Here is a 16,082-nt window from a genome sequence, read left to right as displayed (position 1 = left end):
GGGCAGTTTGAAAAAACCCAGTTTTTAAAGTGTCTAACAACACTTTAAACATTTTTATTTTTTCCAAAAATAATGTATCAGCCCTCACCCACAAAGCAAAATGTGGTTTTAATGATTTTCATTCCTATAAAAATTAGCTAAGAACATAAATGGCAATAATGCTAGCAGTCAATAACTGAAGATGAAGTGCCTAAGCAGGATATTTTCAATAAGAGAGCTTATTTCATCATGAGTCTGAACAAGTGGATTTCATTTTTAAGGCTAATGGTTATTGAAGCAAAACTTAACTTCCTAAAAGGCAGTAAAAGGTTTAAATTGTGTAGCTGTTAACGTGTTGGTTTGTGCTCAGCCTGCATTTTGTAAACATTGTGTGAATTGGTGTGCCTGCGTGTTTGGAATGGGAACATAACCTTTGTGTTTGGGAAACCACAGCCTCTGACAGTGACTACGAATCTGCTTTAGGGCAGGGAGACATTGGCAGCCCTGGCCAAATGTGCTGTGTCAGCCATGGATGGTATCTGACAACCTGTGCTTGTGTCTCCTCCACCTCACCTCTTACAAGGAATAAAAAACCTGGTGCTTCTGTGGTTCTAACCACTTAAACTTGTGCTGGCCTTAGCTGGTGGGACACTTGCTGTAGTGAAGGGAACTGGAGTGGGGAACAAGCCCCCATAGCCTTTAAAACAGAATTAGATTTACATAAACTGTTTACCCAACTGTTCCATGCTTGGGAAGAAGGCCTTTAACCTTGGAAGTATGGATTATTTGGGGTGGTTGAATACTTTTCAGTGATACTGATTTACAGACTTCGGTGATCTTGGATCTTCTGAGAAGGAAGGAAAGGGTGGGAATGGACATTGCTGGCAAATCCCAACTGAAAATATTTAGTTTAAAATTATGTGGCTAGAACTTTCATACCAGATTTTGTTCCTGTTCAAAAATGCTAAAAGAATAGCTAGTAGCAGGTGATCTTATATTAAAAGAGAGAAGAACATTCTTCATGACAGATGTAATTGTATTCAGAGAAAAATATTTCTATTGAGCACTCATTTTCTTCGGAAATCTTCTGAGAAGCATGTATCTGAAGGAGATTTGTGGAGAAATCCATATCCACTATGTACTTAGTCACTACTAAGTCTTTTTTCCTACAATATTGATATTTGAGCTTAATTTTTCTCCTTAAAGAATGTTTTCCCTTGAAAATGCAAAGTTGTTTCCATTCTCTGTCATGACAACTTGGAGACAGAAGACCAATCTGAAAATGTTTCTGTTTTTCTAACACAGTATCATTCTTCATCTGCATGACACTAGTTAAAATTTACATGATAACTTCTGTGTGCCTCCCAGTTCTTTCTGAACAAGGCTGGCTTTGTAAGAGGCAAAGATGACTCCGTTTCTTGTTGCAGTAGGGCCTTATTATTTCTTATTGTGTCACTTCGTAATGGATTAGTATGATAATGGGATAAATTAGGTCCTAAGTTTATGTCATCAGTTTTTTTAAGTTTTACAGTTTGTAAAAGGTAGAAGATATTGATTTAAAGATCATTTCCTAGAATATACCATGGCAGTGTTTCTAAATGCTTTGTTACAAATGGACCCTAAAAAATTACATTAGATATTTGTATTTTATTAGAAAAGACTCACTGAAGGTGTTTTTGAATGTGTAATGATTTAGCCATAGTAACCTTCTAAGTGTGCCTTTCTTAGTGATAGGAGCAGATCTGCATGAGTTACATTGAAAGGTTGGTTAGAAGTAGACCAGTGAAATTGCATTAGTGTTGCTGTCATGAGCACTGCTGTGGAGAGTTTAAATGGCTTTTATTCAGGTTCACTTGTGGAAACACATCCCCTTCTGGTTTGCCAGTTTTCTAGCACGTGTATCACCATAGTGTTTGCTTTGGAGGAGCTGGACTTAGGTTTTGATATACTAGTGCTATTTTCAGCTAGCAAATAACACTGTGTTGGTTTTTTTTGTTTTTTTTTTAAGACACGGTCTTTAAAAAAAGCAGTCTCGTTATATATTTTTGACTAGTTTTGTGTCCTTTGTGTTAGGTGATGACAGAGATTGTCAGTACCTGAGCCTCAGAATACTGACTTTGTTTTTACTGCATTAGAAATGTCAACTGAAATAATTTGACATTCATCTTTGTTCTCTGCTAGTCCTTTCTCTGTTTCTCAAGGTACTGTACATCAATCTAGAACCTTTTTGATGTCTTAAACGGGTTGTTTCCCTATGTTTCTGTAACAAGATTTCACACATCTCTTGTTCTCATGTGGAGTGCTGGCAAACAGCTTGTGATGTCATGGTTGGATTTTTTTTTTTTTAGCTTTGTTTGCTCTAAGTTGGTCTTCTAACATAGCTGACTTAGCCCAAAGCTGGTTGAGTCCTCACAAGTCCTCTACCCTATAGCCTTAATGTGGCTTTGAGCTAGAAGAGAGGCAGTAATACTGATTATTTATTTTTTTATTTACTTGCCTACTTACTTTTACTGTCTCTGGCCTGGCAGCAATCAGTGCTTTAGAATCTTAATCCTCTCAAAGCAAGTATTTCAGCAAATCTAGTATGAAACATTCGTGCTGAAGAGTCAAAATGTTATATGTAAGTGTAAAACTGTGAGTAATTAATGACTGTCCAAGTCCCTAAAAAATTACTGATTTTCAATGGTAAATTTTCAAAGAAAAAATTAAAACCAAGACAGCCAAAATTAAAATAGGTGATTGAGACTGACACTTCAACCTCAGCATCTGCCACTATGTCAAAAAAGATCAGCTGTTGAGTGAAGAGTACAATTAACCTTTTTTTTTCCTCTTCTGGATTTCCTGAAAATCTCTTGTGTAAAGGTAATACAGTTGCATATGGCAAACAGAGTTCTAGAATCATTCCAATGGAAGGAACTGCAGGTATAGCCCAAGCTTCTGCTCACAGCAGGATTAGCACTGAATTTGCATGGTGTTGTCTGAACCTTTGTCAAAATGGATCGTGTTTTGATTATTTCTTACTTTTGTCAGGAAGAAAAAGCTGTTAGTTGGAAAGAAAAGCATTTAATTAGACCTTTCTGAAATATGAAATTAATATTTGAAGATATTCACTGATGCTTGAATTTTGTGAAATATGGGAAGCATGTGAAGCATCATACTATAACTAATAACCAAATAATAACTATAACTACATATAACTATAACTACATATAACTATACATAACTATAACTAGTAACCAGACTATGACTAATAACCAAATATTTTTTGTTTTAGAGCCTTGATGAGTATGAAGATGATGAAGCAGGGCAGAAGGAACGAAAGAAAGAGGATGCTATTACTCAGCAGAATACGGTACAAAATGAGACTTCCAGTGCAGATACCTCTTGCTCATACTTACTCCAGGTGAGATCTTAACATTGTTCATTTTGGCATTTTATTCAGATTTAAAACTCGTACTGCTTTCTTCTTTGTATTTCTAACCAGTAGATTATACCCTACATGAAAAAAATCCTGAAGTTCAGGAGTTGACACATTTGTTGAAAACAGAGTATGAAGTTCCATTCCACAAACTTAATACTACTGAGATGAAGATTCTGACAAGAGAATCTTCTGTTTCTGTAGAGGTCTTGAAGGTAATAGTTTTGATGTTCATCATAGAACTTACTGTTTAGTGAGGGGAAGAGAAACTGGGAGATTCAAGTGAAAAATACTGACAGGCTTAGAATACTTATTTGATTGGAGGTAGACTCCTAAATCAGGACATATTTTCCTAATTTATTTTGTTAATTGACTTCTAATTACTGATTCTGGGATTGAAACCAACACACAAACTCCTAGGGTAAACAGCCCTTGCCTCTGTGAAGCCATTTCTCCCTTTTTATCGCTTTCCCAACCCCCTGACCACACTCATTCCTGCAGTCCCCTCCCCCTGACAGCAAAACATTGCCAGTTATGCCCGGTACACGCCTCCTTCGTACTATACGACCTGTGGCAAATGTTCTGTCTCTTTCTTGAGTGCCCTAAGTCTCTTTAACCAGTCTTGTTTCTCCTTCTGTTACCTAACAGCATGTACAAACCCAGCTGTACAAACTGAGGCCATCCAGCTCTGCCTGTTGACTCCAACAGAGGCAACAGCACATGCACAGGGAGAAAAACATGCAAACAAACCAAGCACGTGGTCCTCTGGGTAGTTCTATAACCATCTATAACTAGAGGTGGCATGGCTGGTTTGGTAGATCTGGATCCACTTTCCTTCTAAAATTTTGCCTAGTCTTTAATCTGCTCATGGATACCTTTAACGTTAAGAGCCTAGGGCAGAGAAGTCTACAGCTTAATGACCTGGAATGTCAAGATCAGTCTTCTTTTGTTAAAGTTGAATCTGTTATTTTCCATGTTTCCATGTGATTTCAGGAAGGTGTCCCAGTGGAAGACATGGGGACCAACTGCTTCCTTTTTATGTGACTGAGTGCTGCAGAGAGAGGATGGCTCCTCTCAGCTGCCTGTTCCCTAGGCTGAATAATGCTATTTTACTTGGTTGTTCCTCATACAGGAATTACTCAGAACATTCTCTGCTTTCCAGTTTAACTCTGTTTTGTTTGGTACCCAAAAACAGAATCAGTGAAACATTCATTATAACATGCAGTCATAGAGCGGTTTAGTGATGTGGTTTGTTTTGCTCTCTGTTTCTTTCCTGATAATTCCTGATGCCTGTTTGTCTCCTGAGCACTGAATTTACTGTTTATGTTGTGAATGCCTAATCTAACTTAACATTTTTCAAGTTATCTGTGAGTGAGAATAACAAGCTCAGAGGTCAATGGCTGTGTAAATTTATAAACATGTTCACCTTTTGTTTCACTTATGTACACTATACTTATGTACATTGAATTTAATCTCCTGTTCCACTCCCAATAAAGGAGTCATGCATGTTTTAACAGTTGATCTGTATCTTTTCTGTTCTGAGTAGCATCTGTGGACATCTCCTCCCCAAACACATTGAAAAGCCCAGGTTCCTGTGACACTATTCTGGTTGTTCCATCCACTGTGAAAGCTGACCATCGGGTCCGCTATTGTTTCCTGCCTTTTCACCAGTGGTTTATTCACAGGACATTTTCTTTTATTCTAAGACAAGATTACTTTGAGTAGGCTTTGGGGAGTGCCTTTGAAACGCAGTATGCTGTCAATCAAATTTTTGTCCTGGACATGTTTTTATAACTTAAAAAAGCTGTATTAGATTTGTGAAGTGCAACTCTTCTACAAATGCCCTGGTGACTCTTCCACATGGTATCATATTTACTTGCTTATTCCTTAATTGTTCTAGACTTACTAGCAACACTTTATCCTGTATAAATATCAACTCCTCTATAGTTCTGTGTTTGTTTAAGAATCTTTTTGAGGATGATGTTTGTTACCCTGTGGTATTAGGGCAGTTTTAAATGAGAAGTTCCATTTGATCTCGAGTTGTTCAGCTATTCTATTTTTCAGTAATATCAATAGTTTCTTCAAAGCTCAAGGAGTAAATAGATGCCTCGTTCGGGTAGGTAACATTTTAAAATTTCTTTTATTAATTTTTTTATCACATTCTAACAGTGCTTCTGCTGTAAATAGACCGTTCTCCAGAAGGAGTGCTCTGATATGACACTTGTACTGTTCTTTTCCATGGTGATCATCAACAAAAATATTTCTTCAAAGCAAGTGTCTCCTCTGAGTATGCCTCATATAGCCAGATCTGTTGTCTTTGCAGATTTGTCAGGAGCCATCATGCTTTTTTTCCAAGTAGTTTGTAAGACTGTTTCTTACAGTATTCACTCAGTTTTCACTTCTTCAGCAGATATTCCAAAAGTTTTAATTTTTAGTTTCTCCTAGTGGTGTTATATAATGCTTTAGCTATATTCCCATGCCCTCTTTTTTTCATCCATATTTTCTATTCTTCTTGACCAGCAACCTAAGTTTTTGTTTACCAAACTGTCTGTATTAATTCTGTGGTACATTTCCAAGTTTGTCACCTCTATTCCAACAGGCACCACTTCTTTGTTGACAGAGCACAGCAGGAGTGTCGTGTCACCAACAATACAGAAATGAGTCCCAAGTCTTGGATCTGGCAAAGGCCCAGGGTGGCACATGTAAAGAACAGATGGAACCTTAGAAAGTTGTAGCTACTAAGGCTTAATCCGTTTACTACTAGCTCTGTCAATTCACTTTTATTAGAAGAACTTGCCCATTTTGAACAGAATTTGACAGCAGTGTTATTTCATTTTTGGCTTAATTTCCTTTTGATTCTATTCTGTCCAAGACTAATACTATTTTTAAAAGTAGAGCTTATGTTGTAGATGTAAGAACTAATTTTAAGTTGCCAGTTAATTTTAATTGACCAGTATATATTTTACTTCCATGTACTTAGCAGAATAAATACATTTCTGTAGTTATAGTTATTTCCCCCGCTTTGTCCATTCTTATTATCATTTAATGAAATTTGTAAATACATAATCATTGTGAAAATGGTAAATAAAATGGCATTGACTTCATATTTGATGAGGAAATATGTTGATGAATAAGGTTTTCTTTCCAGTTCTTAATCTGATTTTCCAGTTCCCTTTTAATATTGTCAGAAGTTGGGGTTCTTATTTTCTTAGACAATACGTACATTTTTTGAAAATTCTGTCTGAATTTAAAGTTCTTCATCCAAAGCACAGACATGCCAGGTTTGTTAAGAATAGATCTAAAAATACAGCAGATTTGAGTATTTTCGCTGAAGCAAAGCTGTTTGACTGAAATCATCTTGTTATATCTGACTCTGACTTTCTTGCTTGATTTTCCTCCTGTTTTTAGTAGGACTAAAATCCTATTCAGTTGTTCTGATCTTGTGAGTTATGGTACTGTGGGCCACTCCAGTGATGTGTATGGGGATGCACACTGAGGGTGACAAGTCATATATCAGTAAGGGTAGAACTCTTACAATGAGCTAAAAAATCTGTAATGCCAAGGACAAGCATAGTTGAAACTACTACTTTAAAAGTTAAGGTGTCTACTTTAACTAGAAACCTTCAGTGTCTGGTAATTATAGAAATCTACCTCTTGTCTAGCAGAGATGGCAAAATTGAAAATAGTGCAAAACTATTTGATAGCAATGTCTTTCTTGTAGGTGGATAGAAATGATACGATCAAAGTAGCGAACATGTCTTAATTGAAAATGGTGTTAGTATTTATGTGCTGTACAGAAAGCTTGCATCAAAAAACCTCCAAGATTTTGCCAAAACCCTTCCAGAAAACACCATATGCAAGGCCTTTTATCAAAGCATTCAAGTTTGCTGAAACCATGGTCATGTGCCTCTTGGAATTCAGTTGTTTGTGCATCTGGCCTCCTAAAATATATATGTCCCCTTCTTCATGTAATCCTGTGGCAGTAGGGTTAACATAGCCTGTCTGTCATTACAAAAGTGATATTTAAGCTTGGTAGTATGTTGTGATGTATATGTCACCTTATGGTGTTCCTGAAAAATTGGAGAGCCAATAATGAAGGCTGTGAAGATTAAATCAAAGCTACTACAATGCCTTGCAGTGAGAGACACATGTATAGTCTTCCATCCATTAAAACCTTCAAATTACAACTGGCTGGTTTTTGTTAGTTGTTCGTTAATAACACAGAAGTAACATTCTCAATACCTTGAAAAGGGTTTGAAATCCTTTGTTTCATGTTATCATTGGTTCCTTTCTGCTTGCATTTTATTTCAAATGTTGTAGTGTCTGTGAATGCTAGTTGTGTTGAGCAGTGAATGAGTACACTACAAAAAAATTAACAGCTGTGAATAATTGACATTTAAGATATGGGAGTTGTGTAAATACATATTGACAAAAGCATCAAGAGACAAAATGGCATTTGGGAACTTCAAAATTAATTTTTGTCATTGGCATGAGGATGGGGGTTGTTGAGTTCTAGATATGTGTTTTTCTCCTCACTGAGGACAAAAATGGTCCTGCTGGATGAGCTGAATCCTTTCCTCTCCCTGGAAAACTTGACCCAAACATGTCAGGATGATTTTTTCTACTAACATAACACGGAAATAGGAATCAATTGTAGTGAGAGACACTGATTTTTGTGCCTGTGGGCATGGAAAGAGGAAATTCTGAGTCACTTAGATACTGAAATTTAGTCTTTGTACATTAATATTCTGAATCCTTCAACTGAAAGGTAATTATTTATAAATACCAGAATGATTTAGAATATCTTACTGTAGAAAGGGAATGCTGATATTTATTATTGTCACACAAAATATATCTAGTGTATTTCTTAATTCCGTATAAAGAAATTGAAGATCATAACTATCACAGTTACCATTACCTTTTGCATCTGTCTGATTGCCAAAGACGCTCTGCAGTTATCTGCTAGAAACCTGTCTTGGTATTTGTAGTGCTGGTATGAAGCTGGGAGGGGAGTTTTGCGTCTCAAGCATTACGAAGTCTGGGACCCCAGTATGAGATGACTAACTCTTTTTTTTAAGCCATGACAACTGTTTTGCTGTACCTAATTTTATATTATGTATTGCTGCAAAGCCCAGGGCCTCATTCAAGACCTTGCACTTCAGTTGGAAATAGCAATAATTTTGTTCCAACAATTAATTTGCTTTGTGTATGCAATTGTAACGCACATTTCTTGCTCTCCCTGTATTGATCTTAGTATGTGCATGAACAAGAAATTAAGTTGTTGAATCTTACAACATTACTTTATACAAGGTACAGCTTTGTGAGATACATTTTAGACAGTTAAACATCCGCACTGAATTGGAGCCACAGCACAGAATGGATTTGCTAGACAAAAAAATGTCATTTCATTTGTAGCACTTAACCTCGTTAGACTGTAGGTTGTATTATATTCTTGCAGTAAGTACAAATTATGTGCATTAGCAGACAGACTAAAGCTTGATCCTAGGACTGAATTCCTGTGGAGCTGTTAATCCAGGACAACAGAAGGCAAAGCTGCCCTAGTTTTCAGCTCAGAGCACTGACTTACATACACTGTAGTATTGCTGTGTCTCGAATTGCTCTCACTCCTCTCTGTAGCAGCAATGCAGGTTTTTTTTCTCTGCAAGAGGTTAGCTTGTGATGGATGCTTGGATAATTGTTCAATTTAGTGTAGAAATTACACAGTACCTTTGAGAGAATCCTTGTTGATTGGAGGTGAGAGTAGGAGGAAATGTCTACATAAATAGCTTTAAGGGTACAACTATGAAATTGTGTCACAGTAGGTTGGGTTCATTGTGCTCACTTCAGTGTGAATAGGTTAGGTGGCTGGTGAAGTAATGTAAACTTGATTTATTAATATGACCCTTTAGTTTTGCCTTGTGCATTCAGTTGTAATCATTCAAAAGCCTTTGAAAATTGAAAACATCTGATCTTTTTTTAACCTTTTGTTCTAAAAAAGTTTAACATTTCACCAAAACATTGCAGGCACTTGCTAAAAGGAATGTGGTCCAAAGATATTTCTATAGAAGCGTAGTTCTGTTTGCTTAAATACAATTCTTTTCTTTAAATGTGGCTTAACACATTGAAATTTTTGGAAGCAAGGATATATATCAGTGTTTAATGTTTAAATGTTTAATAGACAGACTGTATAAGCTTTGCTAAAAGCAGTAAATAAAGGTAAGGAATAAAATTCCTTCTTAGCTTTGTGGCAGACTCTGAGAAATGCAGAGATCTGAATTTGTTACATGCACCGCCTTTCAGAAGGACAGCTGAAAACCTGCTTGACACAAGATTCCCCAGAGTTTGGTACTTGAATCTTGTGCTGAGAATATACTGCCAAATAAGCCAGTCTACTCAAGTTACACTTCTTGCCTATTTTACCTTTTCTGGCTTTTTATTTAGCAATGTAATGTCATACAACATCATTTTACAATTACTCTCATTATCCACAGTATGTGGTAATAATATTCATGCCTATTCATACATGACCATGACTTTTCAAAAGTGTCTGGCATCTAGGTTTCATGTAGTTCTTGCAAAGAAGAACTGTGTGCATGCATTCAAGAGTAGTAATTTATCTTTTGTAAGTATTTTGTGGTGATGTTGCTTGATGTTAATTTCCATCCTTAGAGAAAATATGGTTGTGCTACACTGGGCATGCCTAAATGTATTAAACATGGTTTTCTTTCAGCAGTACATTTTTTAGATGTTAGGCCAGGACTTATTTTGCATAATAACATGATTATAATATTGGTATTCTTTTTAAAAGCAAGCAATTAAATGTGATTAAAGTACAGAAATACATTAATTATGGTGATGTATGTTTGAGTTTGGAAGCCATAAGTAATTCTGCCAAATCAGGTTATGAGACTCTAATATTTGAGAGTTAACTACCAGATAATCTTCATCTTGGATTTTCTATTTGCAGGTGGAGTGTGATGCACTTCCCAGTGATGATATGAAAGCAGTCATTAGTATCCACAAAGCACTTAAGCCATAATAGTGACTACAGTAGAAAACTCATGAGGAACTCTGACTATATGTCTAAAAGTGTTTGCATGAACATTAATTAAAAAGTATTCAAATTCAGTGTTAAGTATTAAAAGATCACTAATTTCTAAAATACATTTGCACCTTAAGTCAGTTTTGTGTGTGTGCAGTGTTTTTAAAGTGACATTAGGTGGAGGGAATTTGCTACCCTGTGCGGGTCATGACATGAACCAGGTGCTTCAGTTACCATCTGCACAGCTTGGGAGACCCAGATGATTTTTGTGGTCTGTATAAGGAAAAGAGGAACACAGGAATTTCATGTTTTCATGGTCACACATGATCAGGTGATCACTCAGGTAATTTCTAGCAAAATGGGCCTATATTCAGAGCAGTTTATGTTAATAACTAAGTAATTAAGACACATGTCCACTTCGTGAAGAGCTAGCAAGTACAAAATATTCAGCATTACTCACTGAGTACTGTTCTTTGTGTTCCAGTCAAGAGATGTTGTGGAAAAATACATCGTGATGTCAGGAAGGGCAGTATCATGAGCTTGAATGAAAGTTGCGTAGGTCTAGGACGTTCTGACCTGTCCTGAATTGGTTGACTTTGTAGTCTTGATTTGCTTTAATTGCTTTTTTCTGTATGTATTATTGCAGGTTGGAAAAACCCCACTCTATATAGTAAGTTTTTAATTAATCTTCAAGGTAACTTCTGAGGTTGAGTAATAATGTTTCATGGTGTTCTTGTCTGGTATAACTGGAGGCTTTAACTACACTCAAGGATTTGTTTCGATAAAAATGAGATTGCTAGTTTTTAGTTACATTGTATGGATTTGTGTTTTTAGTAGAACAGCAGGTTTTAAAACAGTGGAGTCTGGATTTCTCATTGGAATGGGCTGTGTCATAAGATGTTGTAGCAACATAGGTTTTCTCTGCCAAAATCTTCCTCCTCTGCTGCCATGTGAGTAAATTTAGTATATAATGCGTGTCTATTGGTAGAGTGCATGTTCAGTGGGTTTTACTGTGCCAGAGTATCTGCACATGCACATCTGATTCAGCTGTACTGCATGTGCCCTATCTGATACTGCTGCTTTTGGAAGGTGCTTTCAAGTGAAGTCATAATCCTTTTTGCCCCTAAGAAATCAGGGAGCTGAGAGTTAGCAGGTACTGATGTGAGACCAGAGGGAAAGAGGGTGGCTGTAAATGGCCTGTGAGCCAGATAAAGTTGCTTGGCTAAGCAACATGTAGCCTTGAGGATGCAGTTTGGGCATCCCTACTTTGAGTCTCCTGACTTCTGCTCTTGGAGGGAAATACTGGTAATGACTATCAAGATTTGTCTTCCTGACAGCTGACCAAGAAGAGAGATCTTTAAGTTTTTTATGGAAGGCATTATTTGTTTTCAGTGTTTGATTACTGTCAGCATAAATTTGATTACCTTTGATGGCAAACTTTGCTTTTCTTAGAAAGAAATACAGAATTATTAACATTTTAACATCTGTGCTCAGTGAAGTTTAATTTAGTGGATAAGTGGTTTAAGCTTAAAATTTTGTTTAATTAATGGATTTCAATCCCAGTAAATAAAATTAAATGTACTTATGAAGTCTCTTAAAATTAAATATATGATTTTGTGGGCCTATGTGTGTGTGCACAACTGTTTGTCACAGGACATGCATGAAACTAAAGCTGAATCAAGGCCTGTATCTGTGAAGACAAGGCATTGTGAAGGCTTCCTGTTCTTACTTTAGAGTTACAGTTGTGCCTAGGAATCTACAGGGTTTTCAGCACAGCCTGCTCTTCTGGTACTTTCTAGATCCTTATGAACAGCATGTGTGAAGCAAAGTGTGTAAGTTATGATTTCTTCTGCTTAAGTGTGGTTGTGGTCCTTTCACTAAGATTTCATATTTTGGGAGCTTTGTTTACTTTTATTGTATTTTTTTTCTTGTCTTCAGATGTTGCTGCTATGTACTCAGCCTGTATGAACAGAAATTTAGTTTGTTGTTGCCCTGTTTGTTTCTTTCACTATGGAGTTCATGTAGTTGTGCTCCAGAATTGCACCAGCACTAGCTGCTGTTACACTGATCTGGTGCCTTTTTTGGAACCTTTAATATCCCCCCCCCCCCCCCCCCCCCCATGTTTTCTGTTTTGGACTAGCTTTTTAAATCAGCTTGGTTAGTGGATATCCCCTCCCAGTTGTTGGTTTTTTTGGGTTTGGTTTTTTTTTGTTTTTTTGGGTTTGTTTTTTTTTCTTAGTTTGGTTTTTGGTGGTTTTTTTGTGGGAAAACAAGTGATCCTGAAAGTATAATGATTAACTGAGGTTTCTTTGGCAAGAAGAGTCATTAAGCACATACAAATTTATTGAAAAAGAGAGTCTTCCTGATGTATCTACTTGTACGAATGGATTACACAACCTGACTGATACTAAAAGCTTTTGTAAGGTATGGAAATACTCCTGATTCCTGCACTTTTCTGTGCTCCTACTCTAGAGAGAGAACTTTAATTAATACTGCTTTCATGCCAGGAGCAAATCTGAAGCCTAGGTAACAGTTACGATGAGTACCTGCTGGGTGTGTACAGAGAGGGAGGAGGTTCTTTCCTGCAAGAGCTAGCATGGACCATGGACCAGGATGATCCCTGCTGCAAGAGGGAGAGGGGAGACAGCTTGCTTGGTGTTGCTGAAAGATGAGCTGAATGTATACTCTGCACAAATACACATAGCAATAGTTGTCAGACTTTTTGTAGCATGTATCATACATTCATGTTATTAATAGTTAGAGAATACTCAGTTACTCAGATGTGCTGGTGCCTTTGGAAGGTGCATATTCCAGTTCCATGGTGATTGGAGGATGGTTAGGGCAGCCTGCTGCTCCATCTCTACATCCTTGCAGTCTAGTGTGATTAATGTGATGGTTCAGGAGGGAGGAGGAATCTAGCTCATAGTTGTTTGGTGGAGACAGACTGACTATGTTTATACTGTTAAAAAGTGCAAGACCTGGGTGTGAGCTCAACTGCTGCTCTGCTGATAGAGCCGGTGGCTTAATTATTAGCAACATTTTTGGCATGGTTTTGGTTCATGCTAATGTTCTCTTATGCCATACCTGAGGACTGTATGAGGAATCATGTACCAGGAACCAGTCCTCTTAAATGGTATGATCATCACAGCACCAGTTTTGGCTGCCTGTGTAATGCTACAAGGACATTACTAGTCTTTGCTAGCTCAGAAACTACTGCATACCTTTAATCAACATGCTGGGGTATGCAGCACGGACCCAGGTTTCCTGCTCAGAAAACACTGCTTTGACTTGAAGTTCAGCCCTTGTGTGATTTCAAATACTTTTGTCTGAGGGGAGCCTACAGATTCTTATTTCTTAGAGATGCCACATTGTCATTCTGGTCATTTTTCCTGCTCTGCTTTTTCTGTGTGTCACCTGAGATCTAATTGAGTTTTTTCAGCCTGATCTAATCAACTCCTTCACAGCTTTTGTTCTGAGGGCCTAACTGCTTGTCCTGAATTCTTTTTCTGACTCTTCAGTGGCGAATATTGCTTGAATATAGAAATAGAGAATAGTGAATATTAAAAAAGCTCTGTTAATTTGTTTAGAAAAGCTCTGTTAATTTGTTTAAATGTGTGTTTCTGGTTTCCTTATTTCTGGGAACAGTTTTCTTCTGGAAGATGCTTGACTTACCTGGGAGTTACTTGTGTTACCTGCTGGTATTTCTTTAATTATTTTCCCTCACCTTATGTCCTTAATAGATTTCTTCATAGGTACAAACTGGGGATACTTACTTTTCTGTTAGAATTCTGGTTGATTCCCTAGGTGTTCTTGTAGTGTTTCTCCATGGCCCCCTGGCTCTGTGTAAACAGGCAGATAAGTCATAACTCCTTTGGCTTCCCAGGGGTAATATCTATCACTTGAACCCAGGCATTTTAGTACATCTGTTAGTTCTTGTTTGAAGATCTATTATTATATGTTAATTAAAAATATAGATGAGGCTGTAAAAAATAAAGTTAAGGTTCACAAAGTTGTGTTGCATTTCTATGAAAAACATCTTTACATGTTTTCAAAGAGGTGATACACCTGAGAGGAACTGTCAACTCCCTCATGGGCAGAGAGGCCCTGTTGATAGACCATGACAAATTAGAGAATTGGGAAATCACTAACTGTATGAAATTTAACAAGGGCAGGTGCCAAATCCTGCACCTGGAATGGGGCAGTCCTGGTTGTGTGCATAGATTGGGGAGCAGGAAAGAGACCTGGGGGTCCTGGTCGATGGCAAGCTGAACACGAGCCAGCAGTGCCCTGGCAGCCAGGAGGGCCAACCCTGTCCTGGGGGGGCATCAGGCACAGCATCACCAGCCAGGCAAGGGAGGGGATGGTTCTGCTCTGTTCTGCACTGGGGCAGCCTCACCTCAAGTCCTGTGTGGAGTTTTGGGTGCCACTATGTGTAAAAGACATTGAAAAAGAGCTCTTAAGGGCATGGAGAGGAGAGCCACAAGGATGACGAAGGGTATGGAGTGGGAGCCGTATGAGGAGCAGCTGAGGTCGCTTGATCTGTTCAGCCTGGAGAAGAGGAGAATGAAGGGAGACATCACAGGGGGAGGAGGAGGGACAGGTGCCAATCTCTTTGCTCTTGTGACCTGAGGAAATGACATAAAGCTGAGTCAGGAGAGGTTTAGGTGGGATATCAGGAAAAAAACTCTTCACCCAGAGGGTGATTGGGCACTGGAACAGTCTCCCCAGGGCAGTGATCACAGCACGAAGCCTGACAGAGTTCAAGAAGTGTTTGGACAGCACTCTCAATGTCACAGTGTGATCCTTGGGATATTCTGTTTAGGACAGGAATTGGTCTTGATGATTCTGATGGGTCCTTTCCAATTCAGCAAGTTCTTTGATTCTGTGATTCAGGAATGGAAGGTAAATGGTATCTCTTGACTCCTGAGGGAAAATTGCTTTTGGGAAATTTTGATGGGAGGAGAAGAAAGGTATTTCATCTGTCTTTTTGCTGTTTTTCACATCTGCAGTCATTCCTGGTTTGTATTAAGGCCAGATTGCCTTTCTGTTTTTTAGCATTTAGATGTTATCCCACTTAAGAGCTGAGTGAAACCTTGCCTGTGTTGCAGGAGATATGTAACTGCCATTTCCAAACAAATCTCAATGCAGAGTTGTACTCAATGTGAGAAGGAGCTGTAGTTAATCAAGATGTGATTTAAGGTACAGGAGTTAACTTGATTTGCTGGATGGAGATAGAATCTACTTTGGTGTGTAAAAAGGCAAGAAACCCCAGCAGTAGACCTCCTTCTTCCATGTAATGAAGTTGTATTTGTTCACAATGTGAAGAATGTACAAGAAACTTCTTAGGAAGCCCGTATCTGAATTATATATGAAAAAAAAATTGTTTTGATAGCCTCATTTCAGTCAAAATTTAACCTTGCATGTTGTAGGAATATAATTATATTGTAATAATTTGCACTAGTGTATAGTTCTATTTCAAAACAGTGTGCGTGTTCTTCATGTCAGTATATATACTAGTGAGCCCTAACAGCCTGATTTGATCCAGGGGATTTGCTTTAATTGTTTGCAAAACTTCTAAGTAGTGTTTCAGGGGATTCCAGTGAATCTTTTACATAGTCCAGCTGATTCCAGAGTCTGTACTTG

At 37.8% G+C, this 16,082-nt stretch overlaps 1 protein-coding gene across 1 annotated transcript in view; it reads left to right on the top strand.

The window, feature by feature from the left end:
* Window positions 1-16,082, top strand: part of PAWR (pro-apoptotic WT1 regulator) — a 72,739-nt gene that overhangs the window by 34,413 nt on the left and 22,244 nt on the right. Inside the window, exon 3 of the mRNA XM_038154212.1 lies at window positions 3,254-3,382. Coding sequence (XP_038010140.1) covers window positions 3,254-3,382 — 129 coding nt within the window. The remainder of the gene's footprint in view (window positions 1-3,253; window positions 3,383-16,082) is intronic.

This window comes from Motacilla alba, chromosome 1A (genome assembly GCF_015832195.1).
Source record: "Motacilla alba alba isolate MOTALB_02 chromosome 1A, Motacilla_alba_V1.0_pri, whole genome shotgun sequence".
In the NCBI taxonomy this organism is placed as follows: Eukaryota; Metazoa; Chordata; class Aves; order Passeriformes; family Motacillidae; genus Motacilla; species Motacilla alba.
The sequence above is the reverse complement of the archived record's forward strand: the minus strand, read 5'-3'. Positions and strand labels throughout refer to the sequence as shown.